The sequence below is a fragment of the Thamnophis sirtalis genome, unplaced genomic scaffold (genome assembly GCF_051295495.1).
Source record: "Thamnophis sirtalis isolate CommonGarterSnake01/CBP01778 unplaced genomic scaffold, rThaSir2_p1.2 scaffold_6, whole genome shotgun sequence".
In the NCBI taxonomy this organism is placed as follows: Eukaryota; Metazoa; Chordata; class Lepidosauria; order Squamata; family Natricidae; genus Thamnophis; species Thamnophis sirtalis.
Genome location: NW_028261386.1, coordinates 71,721,168 through 71,744,162, shown reverse-complemented (window position 1 = coordinate 71,744,162; position 22,995 = coordinate 71,721,168). Strand labels below are relative to the sequence as shown.

Below are 22,995 nucleotides of genomic sequence, written 5' to 3'. Positions count from 1 at the left end.
ACACCCTACTCTCCAAAAAAAAAAACCTAGCAAATACACATATACAGATTTTTTTGAAAGAATAGTTTATATCCAATGTACAATGATCCCCTGCAACATCCCACCATCTCTTTTCCTCCAGAGGTTCTTTTTCCTCCCACCTCTTCTATACTTTTGACTTGATGTATCCATTATAAAGATGATAATGGATGTGATGTTGAACATAAATATATAATCATACATCTGTAGTTCATGGAAGGGACTGCTAAGAATATAATAGAAAGTTCTGCTATTCAGTCAAAATCTCCAGGCGCTGATGGTTGTGAATTTGTTAAAAAAATCTCTCACTGCATTTGATAGCCCATATAAGATCTCCCATACAAAGATCCACCAGATCTGACTCTGTAATCGAAACATCAATCATACAATTTCTGGAAGAAGATCTTTGCATCAACCTGGGTAGCTGAGAAAAGACCACAGGTAGTAAATTGGCTAAACAGATTTCAGTTGTTGACACTCCTTACTAGAGACTATAAAAGGGAGTTGCTAAAGAATGTTGATTCAAAGCTTTTCTGAAACTTAAAATGAAGGCATGACAGGATGAAATTAACTTGGACTAGCTTGGAATAAGTGGAACTCTGTCTAGAATAGTTTAAAGGGAAATAGCTCAGCTCATTCCAAGTCCTCATTCCAAGTTCTTAGGAGAAGCGAGGCCCTGGGTTGCTTCTATTTTCCCCGATTCCATAGGATGAAAGATGAGATATTGGTTTCCCTCACTTTTCTGCTGCTTCAGTTCCTTTAAAAAAAGAAGAAGAAGGGCAAGATGGGAGGCATAGCACTGCTATCCTCTTCCCACCAAAAGGTTAACAATTCAGACTTCTCTCTCCTACAGTGCAAGAGAAAGGAATTTAGGAAGGGTAGAAGTTAGAGGCTCAGTCAAGCCTGCAGATTATTTTGCAGGAACCATGATTTGGGAAAGCTGAGTGAAAGGAAATAAACTGCAACTTTTTAAGGAATGCATGGCTGAGGATGTGCTGCTTCGGTGTTTGATTGCTCTAATGGCTAAAACATTTGGTCTCTGTCCCAGAAACAAAACTGGTTGAATCAGAAGCAAAAAAGTGTATAATCAAACCCAGTCCAATGCTTATTTGGAGGGCATCAGTCTGCTACTTTCAACCACCCACCAAGTTACTGTCCACTGGAAAAACAGTTTTGGTGCCTTTTTCCTTGGCATTATTTTCATTTAATTAATCCTGAGGATACATATTTCTTTAATCGTTTTTGCTGCCTGTTGGTTTCTTCCTTCAGAGTAAGTTGTTTCACCTGACAAAGTACAGTCCCCATTTCGATAATTGAACAAATGTGTTAAACTGTTAATGCCAGGTAAGGGTTATTTGTAGTTTCTAAAGTGGTGTTTGGTCTACTTATGAAACTGCTGTCTCTTGGCCTCTTCCTTTAACTTGATTTCTGTAGTGTTTCTTTTCTCAAAGATGGAAGAAGCCTGAATGAATCTGAGAGGCATAAATAGGTTTTATTCTTTTCCATGATGGTGAAAAGGCCAACAAAATGGAATAGCAGTAGAAATAAGAAAATAAAGATTTAAATAAAGCTAAAGTATTGGACTTTAAGCATTATCAAATCATAAAAATAATTGCTAGTCAAGAATAGAATAGAATAGAATAGAATTCTTTATTATCCAAGTGTGATTGGACACACAAGGAATTTGTCTTTGGTGCATATGCTGTCAGTGTACATAAAAAGAAAAGATACATTGATCAAGAAATATAAGGTACAACACTTAATGATAGTCATAGGGTACAAATAGCAATCAAATCATACTAGGAAACAATCAATATAAATCGTAAGGATACAAGCAACAAAGTTATATCATACAGTCATAAGTGGGAGAAGATGGGTGATAGGAACAATGAGAAGACTAATAGTACTACTAATGCAGACATAGTAATTAGTTTGACAGTGTTTAGGGAATTATTTGTTTAGCAGAGTGATGGCATTTGGGAAAAAACTGTTCTTGTGTCTAGTTGTTCTGGTGTGTAGTGTTCTATAGCATTGTTTTGAGGATAGGAGTTGAAACAATTTATTTCCAGGGTGTGAAGGGTCTGTAAATATTTTCATGGCACTCTTTTTGACTCATGCAATATACAGGTCCTCGATGGAAGGCACGTTGGGAGTAATTGTTTTTTCTGCAGTTCTGATTATCCTCTGAAGTCTTTGTCTGTCTGTCTTGTTGGGTTGCAAAACCAAACCAGACAGTTATAGAGGTGCAAATGACAGACTCAGTAATTCCTTTGCAGAAGAGAATTGATGACTGACAACTCCAAAACGAGTAGTGACATAACTTAAAATTACTTTACATAATTTACAATTGATGCTATACCCACAATCAAGCAAGAACCAGCAGGAATAATAAACATGATGAATTCCATAAGGTGTCTTGCTTATTTTACACTTCTCTAAGATAAGGAAATATGGGAATCCAAACAACACAGACAAAGCCAACTCAGAGGAACTTTTCAGGAAAAATTATTGGGGATGGGAAGAATCAATTTCAAGGAAATTGTTGGCTTGTGCTTTTGCAAAGTTGATAGTGTCAAGGGAAGTTGAAAACTTTCAAATGTTTGGTGAATCTCTTTGATAGAGTTTCAAAAACTCCAATTGGCATTATAATTGACTTTTTCTTCCAAAATTTTCAACTTCAATTTACAAATCATGATGTTTTGTTACTTTTCTAAATTTATTGTTTGACAATCTGATTTTCTCAACATAGTAACATCTATAAACAACAGGTTTTTTTTTTTTAAAAAAAAAGAATAGTAGGATCTGATATGTCATGTTTTGGGTGAATCTCAGCTTCTATTTAAGAACTCCAGAAATGTTGACCTGTTCATTTTCTTTTTTTTTCTGATGTGAGCTCCCAGTAGTTTTTATTTTCAACAGTAAAGCTAACTTTTTACATGTATTCCAATATGTAATTCAGTATTGTCATTATTAATCATCACATGGATTGGGTTTGGCATTTTTGTCTATCTATTGCATCCTTACCAAACCTGGACCTGGGAGAGGCAAATCTGGACGTTTGACAGTGCTACAGACATTGTCGCAGGATGGAAGCTGTCCCCAGTAAAGTTGCCTTTTGAAATTGACTGATGGCAAATTTGTCAAGGCCAATGGTGTTCAAGTGCTGTTCCAGTTGTTTTGGGATTGCACGCAAGGTGCCTATTACTATTGGTACTACCCTTCTTTGCCTTTGTCACAGTCATTCTATTTCTATTTGTGGGTCTTTGTATTTTGTTATCTTCTCCAGTTCTTTCTCTTCTATTATGCTGTCTCCAGGCACTGCCACATCCACTATCCAGACTTTGTTGTCTTTCCTATTGGCAATTATTATTATTATTATTATTGTTGTTGTTGTTTTTGAGGGTTGCACTATCAGCCAGATGTTTAGACTGGCATTTCTAAACACCTATCGAGTCCTTTCCAAGAATCTAGAATAGGCAGATGTTGATGTTTGATGGTGTTAAAGGTATCATCACAGGATATAAGCTGCTCCAAGTTCAGTTGCTTTTATACACAGTACAAGTTTCATTTGGTTTATTCCCCTTTTGGTTTTTTTTTCTTATTACATAGATTCTCCACTTCACAGAACTGCCTCCACCCAAAATGTATGTTCTCATGACACATCATTGGAATGCATATATAATCATCTATTCTGTTTCTAATTACAATACACAGTCAATGATTTTTTAAGAGAATGGAAAATGGTTAGAAAGTCTTTAATTCTCACATTGGACAGAAATGATTGGAAATTCATTCCCTTTCTCATGAAAGAAAATGAGGGCAGGTTTCTCATAGGTCAGACATGGAGATCTGATTATCCATGTATGGTAAGCTTCTTTTTTGCTGCCTGCTTGGGATGCTCAAGCAAGTTACAGGCCATGAACTATGTTTAATGTGGTAAGTCAGATATGCTGGCATGGCATCTATGTAACATTCCTGATTATTATTTTTTTAAAGTTTGCAGCTATGTACTTGTCTCATTGTTGCATATTTCTCACATATTAATTCAGTGTATTGGGGCTATCAAACATTGCATTGCAAATTCAATTTTCAGGGAACTTCTTATCAGAAAAAAAACATGTAACTATTAGCATTTTCTTGTTGCTTTTGTTATCTACCTTAAGCCATGCCTCTTGATAAAATGGCTCACCTGTGATAGAAAAAAAACACACCATAAGGAGCATTATTCATGTTTACAGATTGTGCAAGTATATTCTGGGGTAAATTGATCAGATTTGCTAGACAACTGAATCGGAAGTTTTGTTCTCTATTTCTTTATTTCTTCAGATGATTGAGTGATTGCCTAAATTTACATCCCAGCTATAAGCTCGTGTGTGTGTGTGTGTGTGTGTGTGTGTGTGTGTGTGTGTGTGTGTGTGTGTGTGTGAGAGAGAGAGAGAGAGAGAGAGAGAGAGAGAGAGAGAGAGAGAGAGAGAGAGAGATTTTATGTATGATTTTATCTTTAGCATGCTTGGTGAACAATGTGTCTGGGTCAATATACTTTGCATACAATTCTCATAATAATATTACCTTTTAAGTATACATAATCGTAATTTTTCTAACTTCTTGTAAGCTTATACTAACACTCAAGATAGCTTACAGCAATTTTAAAAAATATACAAGTATGGCATAAGAAAATGAATACAATTAAAATCAATCATTAAAATAATTCACAATTAAAAGATTGGCAAAATGTGTTTTTCCTAAATGCTGAGAAAATAAGAATGAGGCAGATCACTTTAAGAAGCAAATTCCATAAACTGGATATACTGGTGTGTAAGAATGACCTTGGGAGACAGGGCAATAAGACGCAACCAAGAGAACAGTCAGATAAGAGGCAGCTTAGCCAGCAGAAATAATGTGGATGTTCCAAAGATCTCAAAAGGAACCCTTCATAGTTTCTTGGCATGAAAAGGTGAGAATTGCTAAGGTTCCGTAAATGTAACCTTACAATAATGTAGCAATAGTTCATCTGGGCACAAAAGTCTATAGAGATTCTCAGTCATCCAGGACAAAAGTTTTAAAAACTTTGATTTGAGTTGTTTCTCAGTTAGAAGACTCTTTATACAATTGAACACCACATGGCACGGCAACATATCCAGAATTTGAGCTTTAAATAATTTAGCAGCTGCTTGGGACATAATTATTTCCAGATCAATTTGCATATTTAGCAATTGAAAGGAATGCATTTGGTTGCAGAGAAAGTAAGGGTGGGGAATTAAGAGTAGGAGAGAGGGTAAGAAAGAGGAGAAGGGAGGAGAAGAGGGGAGAGGGGAAGAAAAAAGGAGGAAGGAGAGGAGGAAAGAAGAAGGCAGAGAAGGGAGGTTGAAAAGATAGAAGGAGTAAGGTTGTTGCAAAATAAGATGAAGGCACAGGGTGGCAAGAAAGTGATCCAAACTGTATTACATAGATAGAATAGATAGATAGATAGATAGATAGATAGATAGATAGATAGATAGATAGATAGATAGATAGATAGATAGATAGATAGATAGATAGAGTGAAATTAATGATGAATAGACAAATGTTAAATAGCAATTATAAGAATGTATATCTATGAATGTATTTGATATATATATATGAGTATAGAGATAATGATGAATAGATAAATGTTAAATAGCAATTATAAGAATGTACATCTATGAATGAATTTGAAAGGGAAAAAAAATTTGCTTGGGAAAGGAATGCTTTTGGGGCTGTTACAGGTAGCTTTCTTGCTTGAATAGATCAGAGGTAGAGGAATGAAAATGGACACTCAGATATTTAAAGTATTTAACTTGTTCAATAAGTTTGCAGCTAATCATACATCTTATTGAAGACTTAAAACGTTTCTTAAAGTATACCAATGCTTTACTTTTAGAATAATTTATTTCTAGGTGTTCTCCGGAACAGAAAAACAATAGAGTTTTCAGGGATCTTCAAAGGTCTATTTGGGTTACAGTATAGCTGTATAAAGAAAACCGGAGACGAAGTAATGGGTGAGAGAGAGACAGAGAAGATATAATTCGGGTTTAGCAAACTTCTCAAAAGTATTGCTAATGCTGACTGGGGAATTCTGAGAGTTGAAGTCCACAAGCCTTAAAGTTGTCAAGGTTGGACACACCTGCACTGGAGCCCACTTTATTTAACACCCATGACTGTGGAAATACATTCAATTAGGTTGCCAAGGATATATAATAGACTTTGAGAGATAGAAAGAAGTGCTGCATCTGAGACAATGATCGGATGAATTAAATCTGTGTCCAAAGCAGGAATGTAATTTGAGTAAGTGGTTCAGTATTGACACTGCCTAGTTCTCTGGAACATAAAGAGGGGGGGGGGGGGTAGGCTCATTTACACCTACAATTTTCTGTTACTGTAATAAAAAGAGTGTTAGCATTCTTTCTTTCCAGACAAAATTATCCCAAAGGACTGACAAAATTTTACCCTTTACTTGAATAGCAATGCCATGATATAATAGAAGACAGTGGTTTACCAATCTATATAAATAAAAATGTAAATGTTCATTTGTTCAAAATCTTAAATCTCTGAAAGTTCTTCACCGATTGCTTTGAAATTTTGACACAACGTTGCATTTGAATACGCACGTGTTTTTATATACCTATATTATATAGATGTCATACCTGTGATAGGTAAAAACATGCTTTTTGGAAAACCAGCACCATCTGTTGGATGTAAAAGCAACACACGCTATACTAAATATTTCATGATTCCATTTCAATGTTTCTGATTGTATTGTTATATTGAATTTTCATAGATTTCGATTTATTTTCATTTTGATTTAATTATTTTGTGTGATATTGCGTTGGAATTGAGCTGTGTCGTTTACCATAGCGTTCATTTCGTGAGTATAGTATATTTGGAACAGTTCGGCCTCTCTCCAGCTTCGTCCCAATGGTCCCTTTATATGTGTGGCTGGGCTGTGGCAGCACCCTTTCCCCTTTCCGCCCTTCCTCTGACGAGCTTCGGCCATTTATGCCACGGCGAGCTGAAGCCCTTCGACCTCCCCCTCCCCTCTCTCCCCTCCCCTCCTGCCGGGCCTTTGCTGTCTGCAGTGGTCCAGCTCCTGCACCATCCCTTGGCCACCTCCTCAGCCCGGCCGGCTGTGCACGCTTTCCACTCGGTGTGAAGGGGGTCACACCGAGCCAGCTTCATCCCGATAGTCCCTTTATATGTGTGGCTGGGCTGTGGCAGCACCCTTTCCCCTTTCCGCCCTTCCTCTGACGAGCTTCGGCCATTTCTGCCAAGGCAAGCTGAAGCCCTTCGACCTCCCCCTCCCCTCTCTCCCCTCCCCTCCTGCCGGGCCTTTGCTGTCTGCAGTGGGCCAGCTCCTGCACCATCCCTTGGCCACCTCCTCAGCCTGGCCGGCTGTGCACGCTTTCCACTCGGTGTGAAGGGGGTCACACCGAGCCAGCTATAGCCTCGCCAAGGCGGCTCCAATGGGGCAGCAGCGGTGGTGAAAGCCTGAGGCACAGCGGGGCTGAGGCGGCTGCTGGGGTACCCCATGAGGCGGCGGCTGCAGCGGCATCTCTGGATGGGTCTGTGGCTGGCGGGGCCTGCCTCGCTTCTGCATTGCCAGGGACAGCTCCTTCCTCCTCCTCCTCCTCCTCCTCCTGCTCCTCAGGGGACGCCGGCTGCCTCCTCTCGCTGCTGCCACTGAGGGAACTGGGTCAGGGGCAGCAGCCACCTCCTCCTCCTTTCCTCCTCAGCCCAGCTGGGCCAGCACCTGAGGGAGGCATCGTTGTCATTGGTGGCAGTGTCAGGCCTTTCTCCAACCAACCCTAATGCAGCCGCAGCAGCAGCCTGACTCAGCGGTGGAGGCATGGGAGAGGAAGATGGCACAGCCCACGATGCTGCCTCAGTGGGCTGGCAGCAGCAGTGGCACCGGCTTGGGGGACTTCCCACCTGGTCTGCTGACCCAGCCGACGCCGCCTTCCCTGGCCTCCACCGGTGCCTCTGTCTCAGTCTCCTCCTGCCCTCCTGGGGTGCCTCCACCACAGAGCCTGGTGCTGCTCTCGCAGGGAGGAGGAGGCATCGGGGGTCCAGTGGGTACCCAGTTGAAGAAGAAGAGCAGCTTCCAGATCACCAGCGTGACCCCAGCGCAGATCTTGGACAGCCTCAGCTCCAACAACAGCATCACCAAAGACACGGAGAACTATGATGACCTGGACGAGTTGCACACCGAGGACTTCTCCTCCTCCAAGATCCTGGATGTCTCGCTCTCCTGGGCCACCGACTTGGGGGAGCCCGAGCGCAGCTCCTCCAAGGAGACGCTCAACAACTTCCATGAGGCCAACAGCCCTGGCGCCATCTCCCCCAACCAGCCTTGCCTGGCCCAGCAGCCCCGAGGCCTGACCAATGGCAGCGCCCACCCACCACCCCACTATGCCCATGGAGACACACCCAGCCTCCCTCCCAGCCTCCCTTGCAGGGGCCACCGTGGCTCACTTCCATGCGGGGGCCGCCTCTGCCGGGGGAGCTGTGGCTGGTGCAGCGAGTGGTAGGGCCCGCAAGGTGGGCAAGACCATCACGAACCTTGCCGCTGCTGGCAACGGCATGACCCTGCCTGGAGAGGACCACCCTTGAAATGTTTCTTTCTTCACATGCTATTGGTAAATGTGCCCAGTCCAACGTCTTTCCAGCAATTGAAAATTGTTTATCACATGGACAATTATAGGTTGTGTGTTCTAGAGTTGGCAAACCAGACAATCTCTATATCTGCACAGACAATGGAACAACAAAAAATATTGTATACCCACCAGCATTGTGAAATTAAACATATGAGAAACTTGCGCTTTCTCTTTTCTTTCTTTTCCATTTAACCAGACTGGGCCACAGCAATGTGTGACTGGGTACAGCTAGTATGGTAATAAATTTCTTCCAGGATCCTTTTCGTGGTGTGGAGTCAGATGCTGCTCTCAAGTCTAAAAAGGTCACATCGAGGTCATCATTAGGTTGGTTATATATTTCTTAGCCAAGGGATGTAGTTTAATACAATAGTCCATAGTTGAATGTTCAGAACTGAACCTATCTTGTCCTAAAAACAATATGTTTTGGAGGACATCCAATCCAACAGTTTAAAATATAGGAATCCAGTATATCATTTGCTAATTACAGATAATAATAAGCTAATTGAGTTGCAATTATTATTTATTTATTTTATGCCTTTCAGTCAGTGTTGTTTCCTGGTGAGTGCCTGGATAAGCCCTTCCAGTGTTCTTGGCAAGGTTTTCAGAAATGGTTTGCCATTGCTTTCTTTCTGGGGCTGAAAAAGAGAGAGAGTGACTAGCCCAAAGTGACCCTGCTGCCAATGTACTTAGGGTGGGACTAGAACTCACAGTCTCCGGATTTCTAGGTTGGTGTCTTACAGTATCACATTTGTCACCTTTCTGATAAGCTGACATAAGAATAGTGTTAAGACAACCTTTAAGGAGGCACAGAGTTATTTATGGCTAAGAGCAAAGCACAGACTCCTACCATGCATGGTTTCAGTTTAAGATTTCTGGTGAGATTAAATCTTTACCAGGAGCTTTTATAACATGTTTTACAGATGGCATCTAGATCCTAAAAAACTGGCCTCTATGTATCCGAATTTACAACCTAAATGCTGGTGATGTGATTGTGCTGATGCTACTTACTTTCATATATGGTGGACTTGTAAAAAGGTTAAAGCATTTTGGATAAAAATATGGTGGATTATGCAAAATGTTCTTTAAAAAAGGATAAAGTTTACCCCTCAGTTATTTTTGTTAGGTATAATTACTGATTGTACAGTTGTAGAGATTAACCTGATTTTGCATTTAATAACCGCAGCTAGACTGTTGGTGGCGCAATACTGGAAGAAGGAAGATTTGCCTACTATTCAAGAATGGACACTGAAAGTAACAAACCTAGCTGAGATGGCTAAAATATCTGCATATCTCAAGGACCATTCAAACGAGAGATATAAACTGGAGTGGAGAAGATGGATTGACTATACTCAAAATAAATATGGGACTAAGAAATTTCAGATAGCTTATGACTAAAGAAACAAGGAATGATATAAGTTGTTTAGAGCAAGCCTAGCAAGGAGGAGTTAAAGGTCAAATGAAAGATGATATTAACTTTTTTTAAAGTTTATTTTAGAATGTTTTGGTTAAAGATTTATACCCTGTATTGGTTCTGGGAAGTTGGGGGGGAGGGTGGGGGGATTGGGGGGGAGGGTGGGGGGAGGGAAGTAAATATTTGTAAAAGTTTTTTTTTTCTTCAAAATTTTCATTAAGAAAAAAAATCTTTACCAGGAGCTTAAGACTTTTCCAAATGAAAGACTAACATTTGGACCTCAAAGCGTAAAATTGGGAGCCATTCAGGAAGAAGCTCATTAAATAGCTGAGCAGAAAATGCATTGCCTTCAAGTATGGTTTATAAGCTCCAAAAAGCTCCCATAAACTCAAGGGGGATTGGGCCATTACTGTTATCAATGTTTACTTTGGATAAAGATTGACAAGGTGCCAAAACAATCAATTGCCATTGTTAGCTACAGCCTGCTGTGTTCCAGAATGGAGAGGCTAATTCAAGAGGCTAATTCTAGAAGCTAGGACTCCAGTGTGGAGAGATTAACTCTAGAACAGGGGTGTCAAACTCAAGGCCTGTGGGCTGAATCAAGCCTGGGGGTGCTTAGATCTGGCCCGCGGGGGTGGCCTGGAAATAACAAAGGACCAGCCTGTGGTGCCTCTGCCAGCCAAGACTATTCAGTTCAAAATGATAGAGCCAATGTTTCCCATCTCTTTTACAGTGAACTGCCTTCTCTCCTGGTCAGATTTTTTTTCTATATGCCCCTAGACATGCTATCCCTAAATATGCTATATATCTTTCATAGGAGGTTATCCCAGTCTGAATGGAGATGTTACTTATTAGTCCAACAATTAATACTGTACTGTAGACATATGATTCCCACACAAAAACTGTACTTGTTTCTGTTCAGACACGGAGTAGAATCTGTCTCACGTGTTCTTAATTATTAAATTGTCTGTGGTATACTAAAATGGCATTAAAGCTTAGTATTTCCAATTGGTAGCAACTTTAATTGCCATTGCGACAAAGTGATCATTCTTCCTCTTTTTAGTGACTATTCAGAATCTTTACAATGTAGACCAGACTAAAAAAACCAATTTCATAGAGATCAGGACTGCTTTTATTGTAATAGTTATAGTAAACAAAATCTTGCAAATCCAAGTAGAACTGTTTTAACCTTTGCTTTCTTTGATGATGGCTCTTCTATTTTTCAAGGCCATTTCCTAAGCTACTGAAGAAATCTCCAAGAGGGTTATCTTGGTAGAGCTCCTGGAAATTGTCTGGTTTCTCATCATGCTATTTAATCATTGGCTATTAATTACCCCTAATTTTCCATTTACTATATTTATAGTATCACTGGTCTTTTTTCTTATGCTTGGTCTTGAACTGTAAATAAACTTTGATTCCTTTAAATCATTCACCCCATTAATTGAAATTTAGAACTGCCTTACAAAGAACAAGTCCCGAGTTTTTCATTTAAGGTCTCATAATTGCCTCCATTAAACATGCATATTCCACATTCAGGGAGACACTGGTTATCTTTCTTAATTACAGGCCAGCAATTACCTGGTTGATTAAATCAGCAGCAGAGCAAAGGGTCATAAAGAAAACAAGCTGCCCAATATGCTTACGCACTCAATATCTATAGGAACAAGGTGCCTAGTTTATTTGCTTATGATGCGCCCAACACATGAGGTGAATCATTGTGAACATTGCTGGTAAAGTTGTTTCATAGTGAACTTCTGCTTACTTGATCATCCCTTTCCACCTCTTAATGGGGATGCTGCACAGAACAGAAGTGCATCATGGACCTGCTCTGTGCAGAGGCAGTAGAGCAGTGAAGCTCTCTCCAATGCATTCCCTGCCACCAAGGGGGAATTCAAATGTGGCAGAAAGGAAATCCCACTCTGCCTTTGGTCCAGATGAAGCATCTTGTCAGTGAGTTAAGAGTTCCTGCAGACTAGACATGCCTCTTCCCTCTCCTGCAGCCCTAGTGATGATGGACACTGCAGTGAGAAGAATGTAGCCTCCTTTTTTCTCATAACCTATTTATTTTACAAAAGAAATATTGTCTTTTTCATTCTTTTACATCTTCTAAAGGAAACACTTTCTTTCTCATTTATTCTTTAGGATATAACAATAATACTCACTCACAAAGCGCTCCATGGTAGTGGATCTGGCTATTTGAGAGACCGCCTTCTGCCAATTACCTCCCTGCGACCCATCAGATCGCACAGGGTAGGCCTCCTCAGAATTCCATCCGCCAGTCAGTGCCGACTGGCGACTACGCGGAGGAGAGCCTTCTCAGTCGCAGCTCCGACGCTATGGAACAATCTCCCCGTGGAGATCCGCACCCTCACCACCGCCCAGGCCTTCCGCACGGCCCTTAAGATCTGGCTATCCCATCAGGCCTGGGGATAAAAATCTTAGTTTGTCCCCTCCCGAATGATGAATGAATGTTGTGCTTTATTTTTAATATTATGTATTGTCTTATGTCTTTTGTCTTTGTACCCCCCTCCCCATGTTTTGTAAGCCGCCCTGAGTCCCCTCAGGGAAAAGGGCGGCCTATAAATTATAATAAACACTCTAAACACTCTAATAGCACTTAGACTTATATACCGTTTCACGGTGCTTTACAGCCCTCTCTAAGTGGTTTACATATCAGCATGTTGCTCCCAACAATCTGGGTCCTCATTTTACCCATCTTGGAAGGATGGAAGGCTGAGTCAACCTTGAGCCTGGTGAGATTTGATCTGCCAAACTGCTGGCAGCCGGTGATCAGAAGAAGTAGCCTGCAGTACTGCACTCTAACCACTGTGGCTCAAATACCTATAGAATATTTAAACCTTTGATAACCTCATGTGCTTGACATTGGTCTGTCTGTCATCTATCTATCTATCTATCTATCTATCTATCTATCTATCTATCTATCTATCTATCTATCTATCTATCTATCTATCTATCATCTATCTATTGAATTACAGCAAAGAAAACATGAAAGGAAGAAATGACCCCACCACCACCACCACAGCCACTGGAAGAGAAAATGCATACTATTTAAAGATTGAGCAAAAATTAAAGCATGGGTTATGCCTGAAAAATATTTGTCACAACTTTTGTGTTGTAATGGGGGTTAAGAATTTGCTTGAATGAAAATGTCAATTTCTTCTTGCGGTTGGGGCTGTTAGCAAACAATGAACAATACTGAAACTGCAGAGTGAAAGGGGGAAATCTCCACCATCATATTAACATTGCATTGAAACAGTTCACCACTTCCTCCCCATGCTATTTGATACCCAAACTGTGAAATCTGCTACCATCAGATTTGGCAGCATTTTTAGGATAATAACATTTTTAACAGATTAACAGAGTTGGACGGGACCTGGTAGGTCATCTAGTCCAACCCCACACTTCTGCAGATCTTTATCGCTCTATATGTTAAATCATAATTCCACTGATTAGCCATCAAGTCAGTATCAACAGTGGCAGAGTGACCGCATAGAATATGACTGGAAATTCATAAGGTTCTTTTCAAGTTGACTATGAATTAATAATAACAATTTGATTGACTTTTGTATGTTATAACCCAGGGGCAATCTTTTTGTGCCTTCCTGGGAAGACTAAAAATAGCATACTTTGCTAAATTCCACAGTTTGGCCTTCAAATGTCAGCATTTACAAACTGCTGTGGAGATTACAAAAGGGGCTTGGTGGTGGGATTCCATGGGAACTTAACTCTAATTTGAGAACCCAACAAAAAATGCAGCAGAATCAACTGAAACCTTGAAACATGTAATTTCAACATATCCATCAACCATTAAGGGGCTTGATAAGAAATGAATAATGAGAAAGGGGAACTAAAGCAGAGAAGTCTGTATAATAAGAAAGAATTTTTGAAGCCTGCTTTGAGGGGGAATTTACAGACTTTAACCCAGTCTGAGGGTGGCTTTCCTTGCAGGAAGGCAATTCCTACCATTTATACAAATCTTGTCAGCAGCCTTTGCTCTTCCAAATAATTAGTTATCCAATTTGCATGACAAATGTTAAGAGGATAATAGCCTTTTGCTACTCTAGATAAGGCTTCTGAGAAGCATGCTTTAAAACTGGTAACATTTCAGTGTTTGTGTTTTCTCTAAATCAAGACTAATTAAAATATTGTGGGATTTAAACTTATCAAGCTTAAGTGCTGTTCTTCTGTCAATTTTTGAAATTCTCCCATGGGCACTTTAACTAAGTTCCCAAAGCATCCCAAATGTATTTGGCTATAGCATTATTCTTGACCTTATACAAACTTTCAAGATTAACTGTGGGGATGTTATGATCTTGCCAACTAAAAATAAAACTCTTTAAAAGTTCTTTCCCACCATACATTTATGAGACTAGACTACCAGTGTTCACCATTATTATTGTTTTTTAAAAAAGGCAGACTGGAAAAGAAGAAAATTTAATTTGGATTGGAATCCAAGTTATGTTCGGAACATGACAGTTCAGTGCCATTTCAAAATTAAAACAAGGTTGATTCTTTCACACTTCTTTGTTAGTATTATTAGGTGTCTTTGAAACAACTTGAAACAATTTGGTCTTTATAAATTGCCGTGCACAGGAATTAAGCATTCCATTCTCTTAAAAGTCTGCACTTTTTTTCCCAATCCAACTGTTCTGAAAAGCATTGCGCAAAACATTTCATAATTAATGTGGGCTTCTTCCTCACATTTACCAGAAATCCCTCAAGAAAAAAGAAAAACCAAGGCTTTCCAGCTGGTTGTGAGAAGGGCTAATAAGACCAAGGCTTAGGGTGTTTATCTCAGCTTTCCCCATCGATCTTTCCCCATCCTGCCAGTAATGTAGAAGGGAGGACAAAAAGAACTTATGGAGGGCTCAAGGCCATTCTAAAGGATAACTTATTTAGGATCACAGCAGATTTTGCAGATTATTACACTTCCTGTTTCCAGGAAGTGGAAGACCGATAAAAATGGAACCATCAAAGATCCTCCTGTCTTCAGTCGTTTTTCTCCAAGTTATTACGTAGAAGAATTTCTGGGAAGGACGTGCTGTGGCATTAATTTAGAAGAGAGTGTGTTACATTTATATTGGCAGAGTACAATTTCTGAACCGGGGAAACTCAGTCCCACAATTCCAGGTTTGGCCATAAAGCATCTTGAGATTGTTTTTATTATTGTTGATGTTGTCACCAATATCAAATGGAGAAAATACTTCCAAACTGCTGTCCTTTGAGAGAGCTAGGTCACAACATTCCTATGCTGAACTATTTACCACCAGTTTGATCAGAGATGAAGATACAAGTGTTGCAGTGGAAACATGTTTCATTCTGGCAGAAATTTAACTGATTCATCCCTCCCCCACTGTGGACAAGCTGCTTTCAAAAGTTAAGCTGGCCACAGATAACCACAATCCATAAAAACACTCAGGCTTTCAGACAGAATTATTATCTTCGCACTCACTTGCCTAACAAGCTAAAATATGTATAATGAAGTTAGAAGATGGGAACTATAGACCTTTCCTTATCAGTCTAAATATGGGCTGGAGCAGCACGAAACAGGCAATAGACCCAGTGAGAATAGGTTTTAGGAAGAACCAGAACCAGCCATCTTTCTCCATAATAGCTCTAGATGTAAGGAGTCATAACAACCATTTCTATATTTAGGATTGGAACAGAACTTTTAAGTGAATGAACTGAAATGAAAAGTTTCAATGAACTTTTAATAATGAAAATGACATTCCGGTCTCTTTTGGTATAAATTCTAACTGTCCCAATCACATATAAACTGTTCAGGTGTATGGACAAGGATTTGGTTTAAGAACAAAAGTGGAATGTAGGCAGAAGCATTTTCTCTCCAACAATGGGGGCTTCTGGTTCTTTTCTATTATCACTCCATTAATCAAAGACAGAGAATGCTTAGAGGAAAGACCATAAGAACTTTGTTCATTCTTGAAAGATGTATTGGCACTTACACATCAACCTTTGTGATAAAATAACCCTATCTTATGTGGGCTAAAAAAAGGGGGTGGCATAGTTAATTACAATTGCACCTTGCTCCCAATTTTATATCTGGGTAGCTCACATCTACGTTCTGCTATTCTCACATCTAGCTTGGTCTTAAAACAGTACAATGGCTTCCAGTAAAGATGGAATCAAGAAAGAGGACTTTAGGAAAAAACAAAATTCCAGTGGTGGAAGCCTTCTGTCTAAATGTTTTTAAAAAAACCAGTCAAAAGCATACCAGTGGTGGAGCTGAATAAATTCTGGGAAAGGAACAAAACACAAAACAAATAATTTATTAGAGGAGCATTCAAATTATCTCAAATCGTTCCTTGCAATCCCTTTCATTACAGAACCACAGTGCTTACTGCAAGCCACCCATTGCTAGAAATAAGCATTCCAGGACTTAGAAAAATATACTGCTGTCAGTTAATTATAAGTTATGAAACATATTTAGTTGACTTGTGATGACCAAATACTTTCCCTTGAGTTTGCCATTGGATATTCAAGGATCAATAATGCATAGTACTTTTCTATTGTTGCTAAGTAGCTTTGTCTATCTTGCACATCTCAGACAGAAATGCAGCTTCTTTAGGCAGGTAAGGACTCGAAGATAAATCTTGCTGTTTCAAATTTTACATGTGTGGCCTATAGAATTTGTTGACAGCAAAGTAGGCTATGAACAACTAAAGGCATTTCTATCATGATTTGTTATCATGTCCCATTGTACCTGTTATTACATAAAAGCACTGTGTTTTTTCTAAATGAAATCTGGGTCACTGACCTGTAATAAAGTTTGTCTTGACTTAAGGTTGGACATACCAGTAGTTTTTAGTTTTGCTTCATAGTATACATTATATATACAAGTGGTTTTGCATCACATGTGCAACAGCACAATTTGACATTTCTAGGTATAGAATAAGTAGTAGAGCTAAAATGGAAAACTTTGAAGTGGAGGATTAGCAATGATGACACAAGAGCCACAAAGTAGAATAATCAGAAATAACAATTTATTGTGGTGGAGAGATCATTGGTAAAGAAATCTAGCAGTTTGGTACAGGTTTTTTTAAATTAATTTTCTTCAAACTACCAATGAGAATTTTTCAAAAATTACCGAAACATCTGGGGTCTAAACAACTGTAGAAATAAACTATTGATTTGATCAATTTGCCTGCATCTTTGTCTTTGTGTTGTTTGCAGTGTATATAATAGGATATTTCAGAACTATCCAACAATTGAAACATCCAATTCTGACACAACAGGAAAACCATTTCAAAACAAAAATGATCAACAGAGGGGCAGCAATTAGTCTTGCAATAAGCCTTGTAATATTGTCCAAACACAACCAAAAATACACGAGAAATGTTTAGATCATACATGACTATGATCTGATTGCCTAACTTTCAACTAACAGCTACTCATCTGTTGATCATTTTTGTTTTGAAATGGTTTTCTTTTGTGTCAGTGTTGGATGGTTTAATTGTTGGACTGCCTAGAGAATCTCTATGAAAATCATCTAGTCTTGTAATTAATATATACACTAGCTATTTCCTCAAAACAGGATTTGCTAATTTGCATTGAATCTTTGCCCAATTGATCAGTCAGCAAAGAAAAGTTAAATACACCCAACAGATGGTATATGGTAGTCTATCCATTGAAGAAGATCAATTACTCACAGCTTTAAGGGAACCAAATTCTCCCTTCTCAGTAATGTACAAACATGACATAAAGAATTCAAATACAAAACTGCAGAAATCTTGTCTTTTAGCTCAATGATAAGAAAGTTCAACTTGAATAGCCTATCAAATGTAGCAATTTATACACTCATTGTTTGGAACAAAAAAAATTCAGATATTTGTCTTTGATACATAGATTCACTACAAGAAACGTAATGACTTTTTGCAACCTGCAGCTTCAGCTACTTCTTTTACATTTCCACTGGTACTGTATTTATGGAATACAAGCATGTATTTCATGTTACTTTTCAAATAGACAGTTATCCTATGAACACAGAGAGAGGCAGAATAGAGACAAAGAGGCAGATAATATTGAAAAAGAGAAACGAGTTCTAGAAAAATGGGTGTGCGCCGTAGTTGAAGAAGTGGAAATTATTATAGTAGTTTCACCCTTTCTCCTACGTCACTGCAGACCCTTATTCTGTATAAATGGGGCGGGGGGGGGGTCTATTCAAATATTGTACAAAGGGTTTAAATTCATTATAAACAGCAGGAGAAGTCCTATCAAACAATACTCTACTGGTGATCTAGTACTTCAGAGGCACCTGTGTTTTCAACAATCATACTGCTAAAAGTATGGATACCTTTGAAGACTGAACCAACAGATATATTTTGTTACTACATGTCAAACATTAGATGATATTCCTTCTTTTATGGCAAAGTATTTCTTTTAAACCCATAATCTACAAGGATTCTTAGCATAACAAATTGATGCTTGCCATTATGAAAATAATATATTGACTATTGCTCCCATCAAGCTTTTTTCATTATCAGCAGGATTTATTTTAATATACAATTACATCTAATTAAATGTTTCCTAAGTATTATAACTATCCCCCATTAATTAAAGACATTTTGAACATCAACACCCTATTGTTCAAAAATCTTCTGACTAGTTTACTGAAGAATTTGTACTCAGATGATAACTTGTTTCCCTATTACGGAAAGCATAGCTAGTTAAATAAATGTGTCTTAACCAGTAGTGACCCTTATTTTGACTGAGCTTCCATTGTTATGGTTCTGAGAATGGTGAAACTATTTATTATTTTTACTTATTTTACCTTATTAACTTATTTTACTTTCTTCCAGGAGATTTACAGTTGTGTGAAAGAACATTAAGCAGTTAAAAATTAACTTTTAAAAATCCTGCAAAAAATACCTGTCTTTATTGATATTTTAATAGTCAGTTGAGCAAATTGCATTTGCTATTATTCTTTTTTTAAAGAACCATATGTTATATCCATTTTCATTAGTCAACTAAAGAATTTTTTTAAAGAAAAAGAAATGCATTGCATAATAGTGTCTATTGACCACATAAAATCAAAGGTACATGAAATATATTAAAATATTGTTAGAATTTCCAAATGCAGAGGAAATACTTAGCATCTCAGACGGTCTTTGTAATTAAATCAAGATGCAAGAGGAATGAGTAGACTGTTCCTTTATTATTGAGGATTAGGTGTTAGCAAGGAACTGAATAACAAAAGTTTTATCTAATTTATGTAATAATAAAAAATTGGGTGGTCATAAAACAACCATCCAAAATATCAGTAAAATGTATTAGAACACTACAGAAATTTAAGTCTTGAGCTAAAAATAACCTAACCACACAAAATATTAAAAATCTATCATTTGGTATCACCTGTGAAGCTGCTTTTCCAGCAGTAAGATTTTTTTTAAAGCAAATCCCAGCTGGTTGACAAATAGTAGAACAAATCTGGAAGACTCTATTTAACTAAAATTTGCTAGTTTTCCCAGTTACCATGCTCAGCTACTAATCTTTTTTCTTTCTTTCAAGAAGTTTAATTCTCAATGCAGAAACACCAAAGATGTCAGGGGTGATTGTTATTGGGGTAGAAACAATTGCAATTTGCCATCCAAGGTAGCTGAAATTAGCTGTAATTTAAAAGAAAAGAGATACAATTAGCTTATATATCAATGGGCCAAAACACCCTGGAAAAACTATGTTATGAAACATCCACATCAGTGGTGGGATTCAACTTTTTTTTACTTCTGGTTCTGTGGGCGTGGCTTGGTGGGCGTCTCCACTCCAGGGAAAGGATACTGCAAAATCCCCATTCCCTCCCAATCAGCTGGGACTCAGGAGGCAGAGAATAGATGGGGGTGGACCTAGTCAGAGGTGGTATTTACTGAACTGCTCAAAATTTCCGCTACCCGTTCCCCAGAACTGGTCAGAACCTGCTGAACACTACCTCTGATTCACATGAAAATGAAAGACTTTATATCCATTTCAACATATGGTCATGAGCAACAAAGATTATCTGGAAAAGTAGCCTACATCCTATGAAACACAGACTACAGCTATGATGCATGAAATCTTACTGAAACATTTTTCTTCTCACAGCTGCAGAATTGAAAAAGGCAGCAGGGATTTTCTTTTCATCATTGAGATTAGACTGGATTAGAATTCATTACACTGCTGTAAATTAATTATGTTGCCATATGGTGCCATAATGATACCAATTTTTTGTAAGCTTCTTCATGGCCTTATATAGTTATACTGCATAGGAGCATACTAAGTATTCTCATTGAATATACTGTGTATCACATGCCTTTTTTCTACTGAGTAGCATATATGTGTCCTTATTATTCACTTCTCGGTTCATAACAGCCTTGTTGAGCAGGTTTTATTATGATATCCTATTTGTCCCAAAGTCACCCAATGTACATTAGTATTCATCTGGAATTTGAATCCAGGATCAGAACTAGATAATATTTGAATAACAGACCATCCAGATATTAGAAATAGGCAGAGCTGTAGGCTACTTGAAGACATGTTTCAGAAGAATATAGGGGCAAATCATTTATTTCATCTTCAGGAGTCAAATTTGATTGGAACAAAACTTGACCTTGCTTTATACTTTGATCTAAATCAAATAATACAGCTGACTCTTACTTATGGAAATACATTGGAATTAGGTTAGTCCTTCATTAGACTTTGGACAGAACAGGATTCTGCCAAACTGAAGCAAAAAAAAAAAAAAAAAAAAGTCAATGTCCTACTGTGAATCTGGATTATTCTGTGAAGAATTTGGAAAATCAAAGGCAACCAGAACTGATGTGTCTCCATAACTTCCAGTACTATTTTCTCAGATATAATATAATATATAATATTGCTTTTAATATAAAGGAAACATCAGTGAGAAGAAATGAAGAAGAAAGCATTGGAGATGTTCTTTTGTGACTAACTTAACAAATCTATCTTCCTAAGTCACAGAGGATCCTTGTACTATAGGTCTCTAACCACAGTGCAGGGTGAGATTCACTGACATGATATTTATACTTCTGTGCTCTCTACAAGTCCCTCTTCTAACCAGGATCATTTAAAGTGTTAAGTATTTTTAGTTTTAGTTTTTAGTTAAGTTTTTTTTTAGTTTTAGTTTTTCTGTATTTCTGACTCTTAAGACAAATTGCTAAAATTGGCCCCAACAAATTTTAGTTGTTGCTCTTATATAAATCTCTGTGCAGTATCTGCTGATATTGTGACACACTTCAAGATTCAGAAAAAAAATAGTCTACAAATCACAATTTAAAAGCAGCCTGTATCAAAAATAAGAAAGATACAGAACCTTCTTCCTACATTTTTATCTTTAATTGGAAATGTTTAGTCACCCCAGAAATGAGATGAATTATGCATACACATTTTATGTCTATGTATCAAACTTAAGCAAAACTAGTTTCATTTTCCTCCCCGCAATTAATGGTTAAGCTGAAAGCTAACCTGAACGTTCCTGAAGCAAAGTTATCTGTCAAAGTCATGTTAAAGAAATGATTCTGCCCGGTTGACAGGAGGTTCTTCAGCTGGACAGATGTGGGGGATGTGGGCTCTTAAGAGCCTCACATGAACCCTGTCTGATAAATCATCTGCGAGATCCTTTTTGGATCAGAACCCCCCTGGAGGGGGCGAAGAAGGGGCAGTGCCTCATTAGACCCAGGGGAAGGCAACAGGTCCCTCACAGGTTGGAGATTTGCCCTATGAATCAAAGTCGGGGTAGCAGTCTGCAACATGGCTGACAAGAAGCTGGCTTCTTGTCAAAGCAAATGAACAGGAAGGTGTGGAAGAGATGAAAGACCGGTAAGAAAATTTATCTAACTCACAGCCATAAATCAAACCTGGAAAAGGCAAATAAATCTTGAGAATATAAATAAGATTGATGGTCAGGTTGGGATTTTTTCAAAAAGAAAGAAAAAAAAGGGAAATGGAGGGTTGAAACACCAGCCCCCACCCCAAAAGCTATTTATTTGAAACAATTTCGGACAGAAAGGGAAAAGCAGAAAAGTGACAAACCCACTCAAATATAAACTCTAAACTTGGTTTTGGATTTGAAATAGAAACCAAACATTCCGAAGGATTTACACTGTTTGATATTAATATAATTAATTAATATATCTTAAGCAACTCCAAAAAAAAAGCACTTCTTCTCACTGATAACCTAACCTTGACTGTGCAGGAAGTTTTAATTAACCAACTGCCATAAATCAGAATATGGAAAAGTAGGAGGTAAAGAGAAATACCAAAATCTGGCTGTTTTGCAAGTTTGTTCCAAGTGATATAATTTGAGCAGCTACAATCGATCAGACCCAGAAGGTGGCAAGGGAAAGAATAATAACAGAAAAATAACAGAATCAAGAACTGGGAAATACGAAGATTTTTCTTTCTTTCTTCTTTTTTTTCTCTCGGCAAAAGATTAAGATTGCCCCAGCTTCTCTTCCGGTTTGAATTAAATTTAAGGTGGACCAGAATCTCAAAATAAGACTTGTATAACTAACTGCAATTTTGGAACTGGAAGTACCAAAGACCAAGATGGCTCCCATTGTTCTTCCCCACAGCAACTGAAGTAGATAAATTTAAGATGGAACAGAACTCTGAAATAAGAACTGTATAACTAACTGTAACTTTGGAACTGGACATCATAGAAAACTGGGAATTTGAAGAACTATGTGAAATTATAAAAAATGTGCATAAATCATTAATATCAAGCCTAAATAGAATTCTGAATCCAGACAAGCAGATATCTAAAGGAGAATTCAAAGAAGAAGGGGGGAAAGACAAGGAAGGGGTAGAAATGGAGAGAAATAAAAAGTAGACAAAAAACTCCATTGGTCCTGGCAGTAGTGTAGGGAAAGT

General features: G+C 38.3%; 1 protein-coding gene across 1 annotated transcript in view; it reads right to left on the bottom strand.

Annotated features, from left to right (window-relative positions):
* Positions 1–17,098: 17,098 nt before the first annotated feature.
* WDR27 (WD repeat domain 27) overlaps positions 17,099–22,995 on the bottom strand; it is a 68,822-nt gene continuing 62,925 nt past the window's right edge. Inside the window, exon 24 of the mRNA XM_087718138.1 lies at positions 17,099–19,742. Within this exon, the coding sequence (XP_087574264.1) occupies positions 19,692–19,742 (51 nt within the window). The 3' untranslated portion in view covers positions 17,099–19,691. The remainder of the gene's footprint in view (positions 19,743–22,995) is intronic.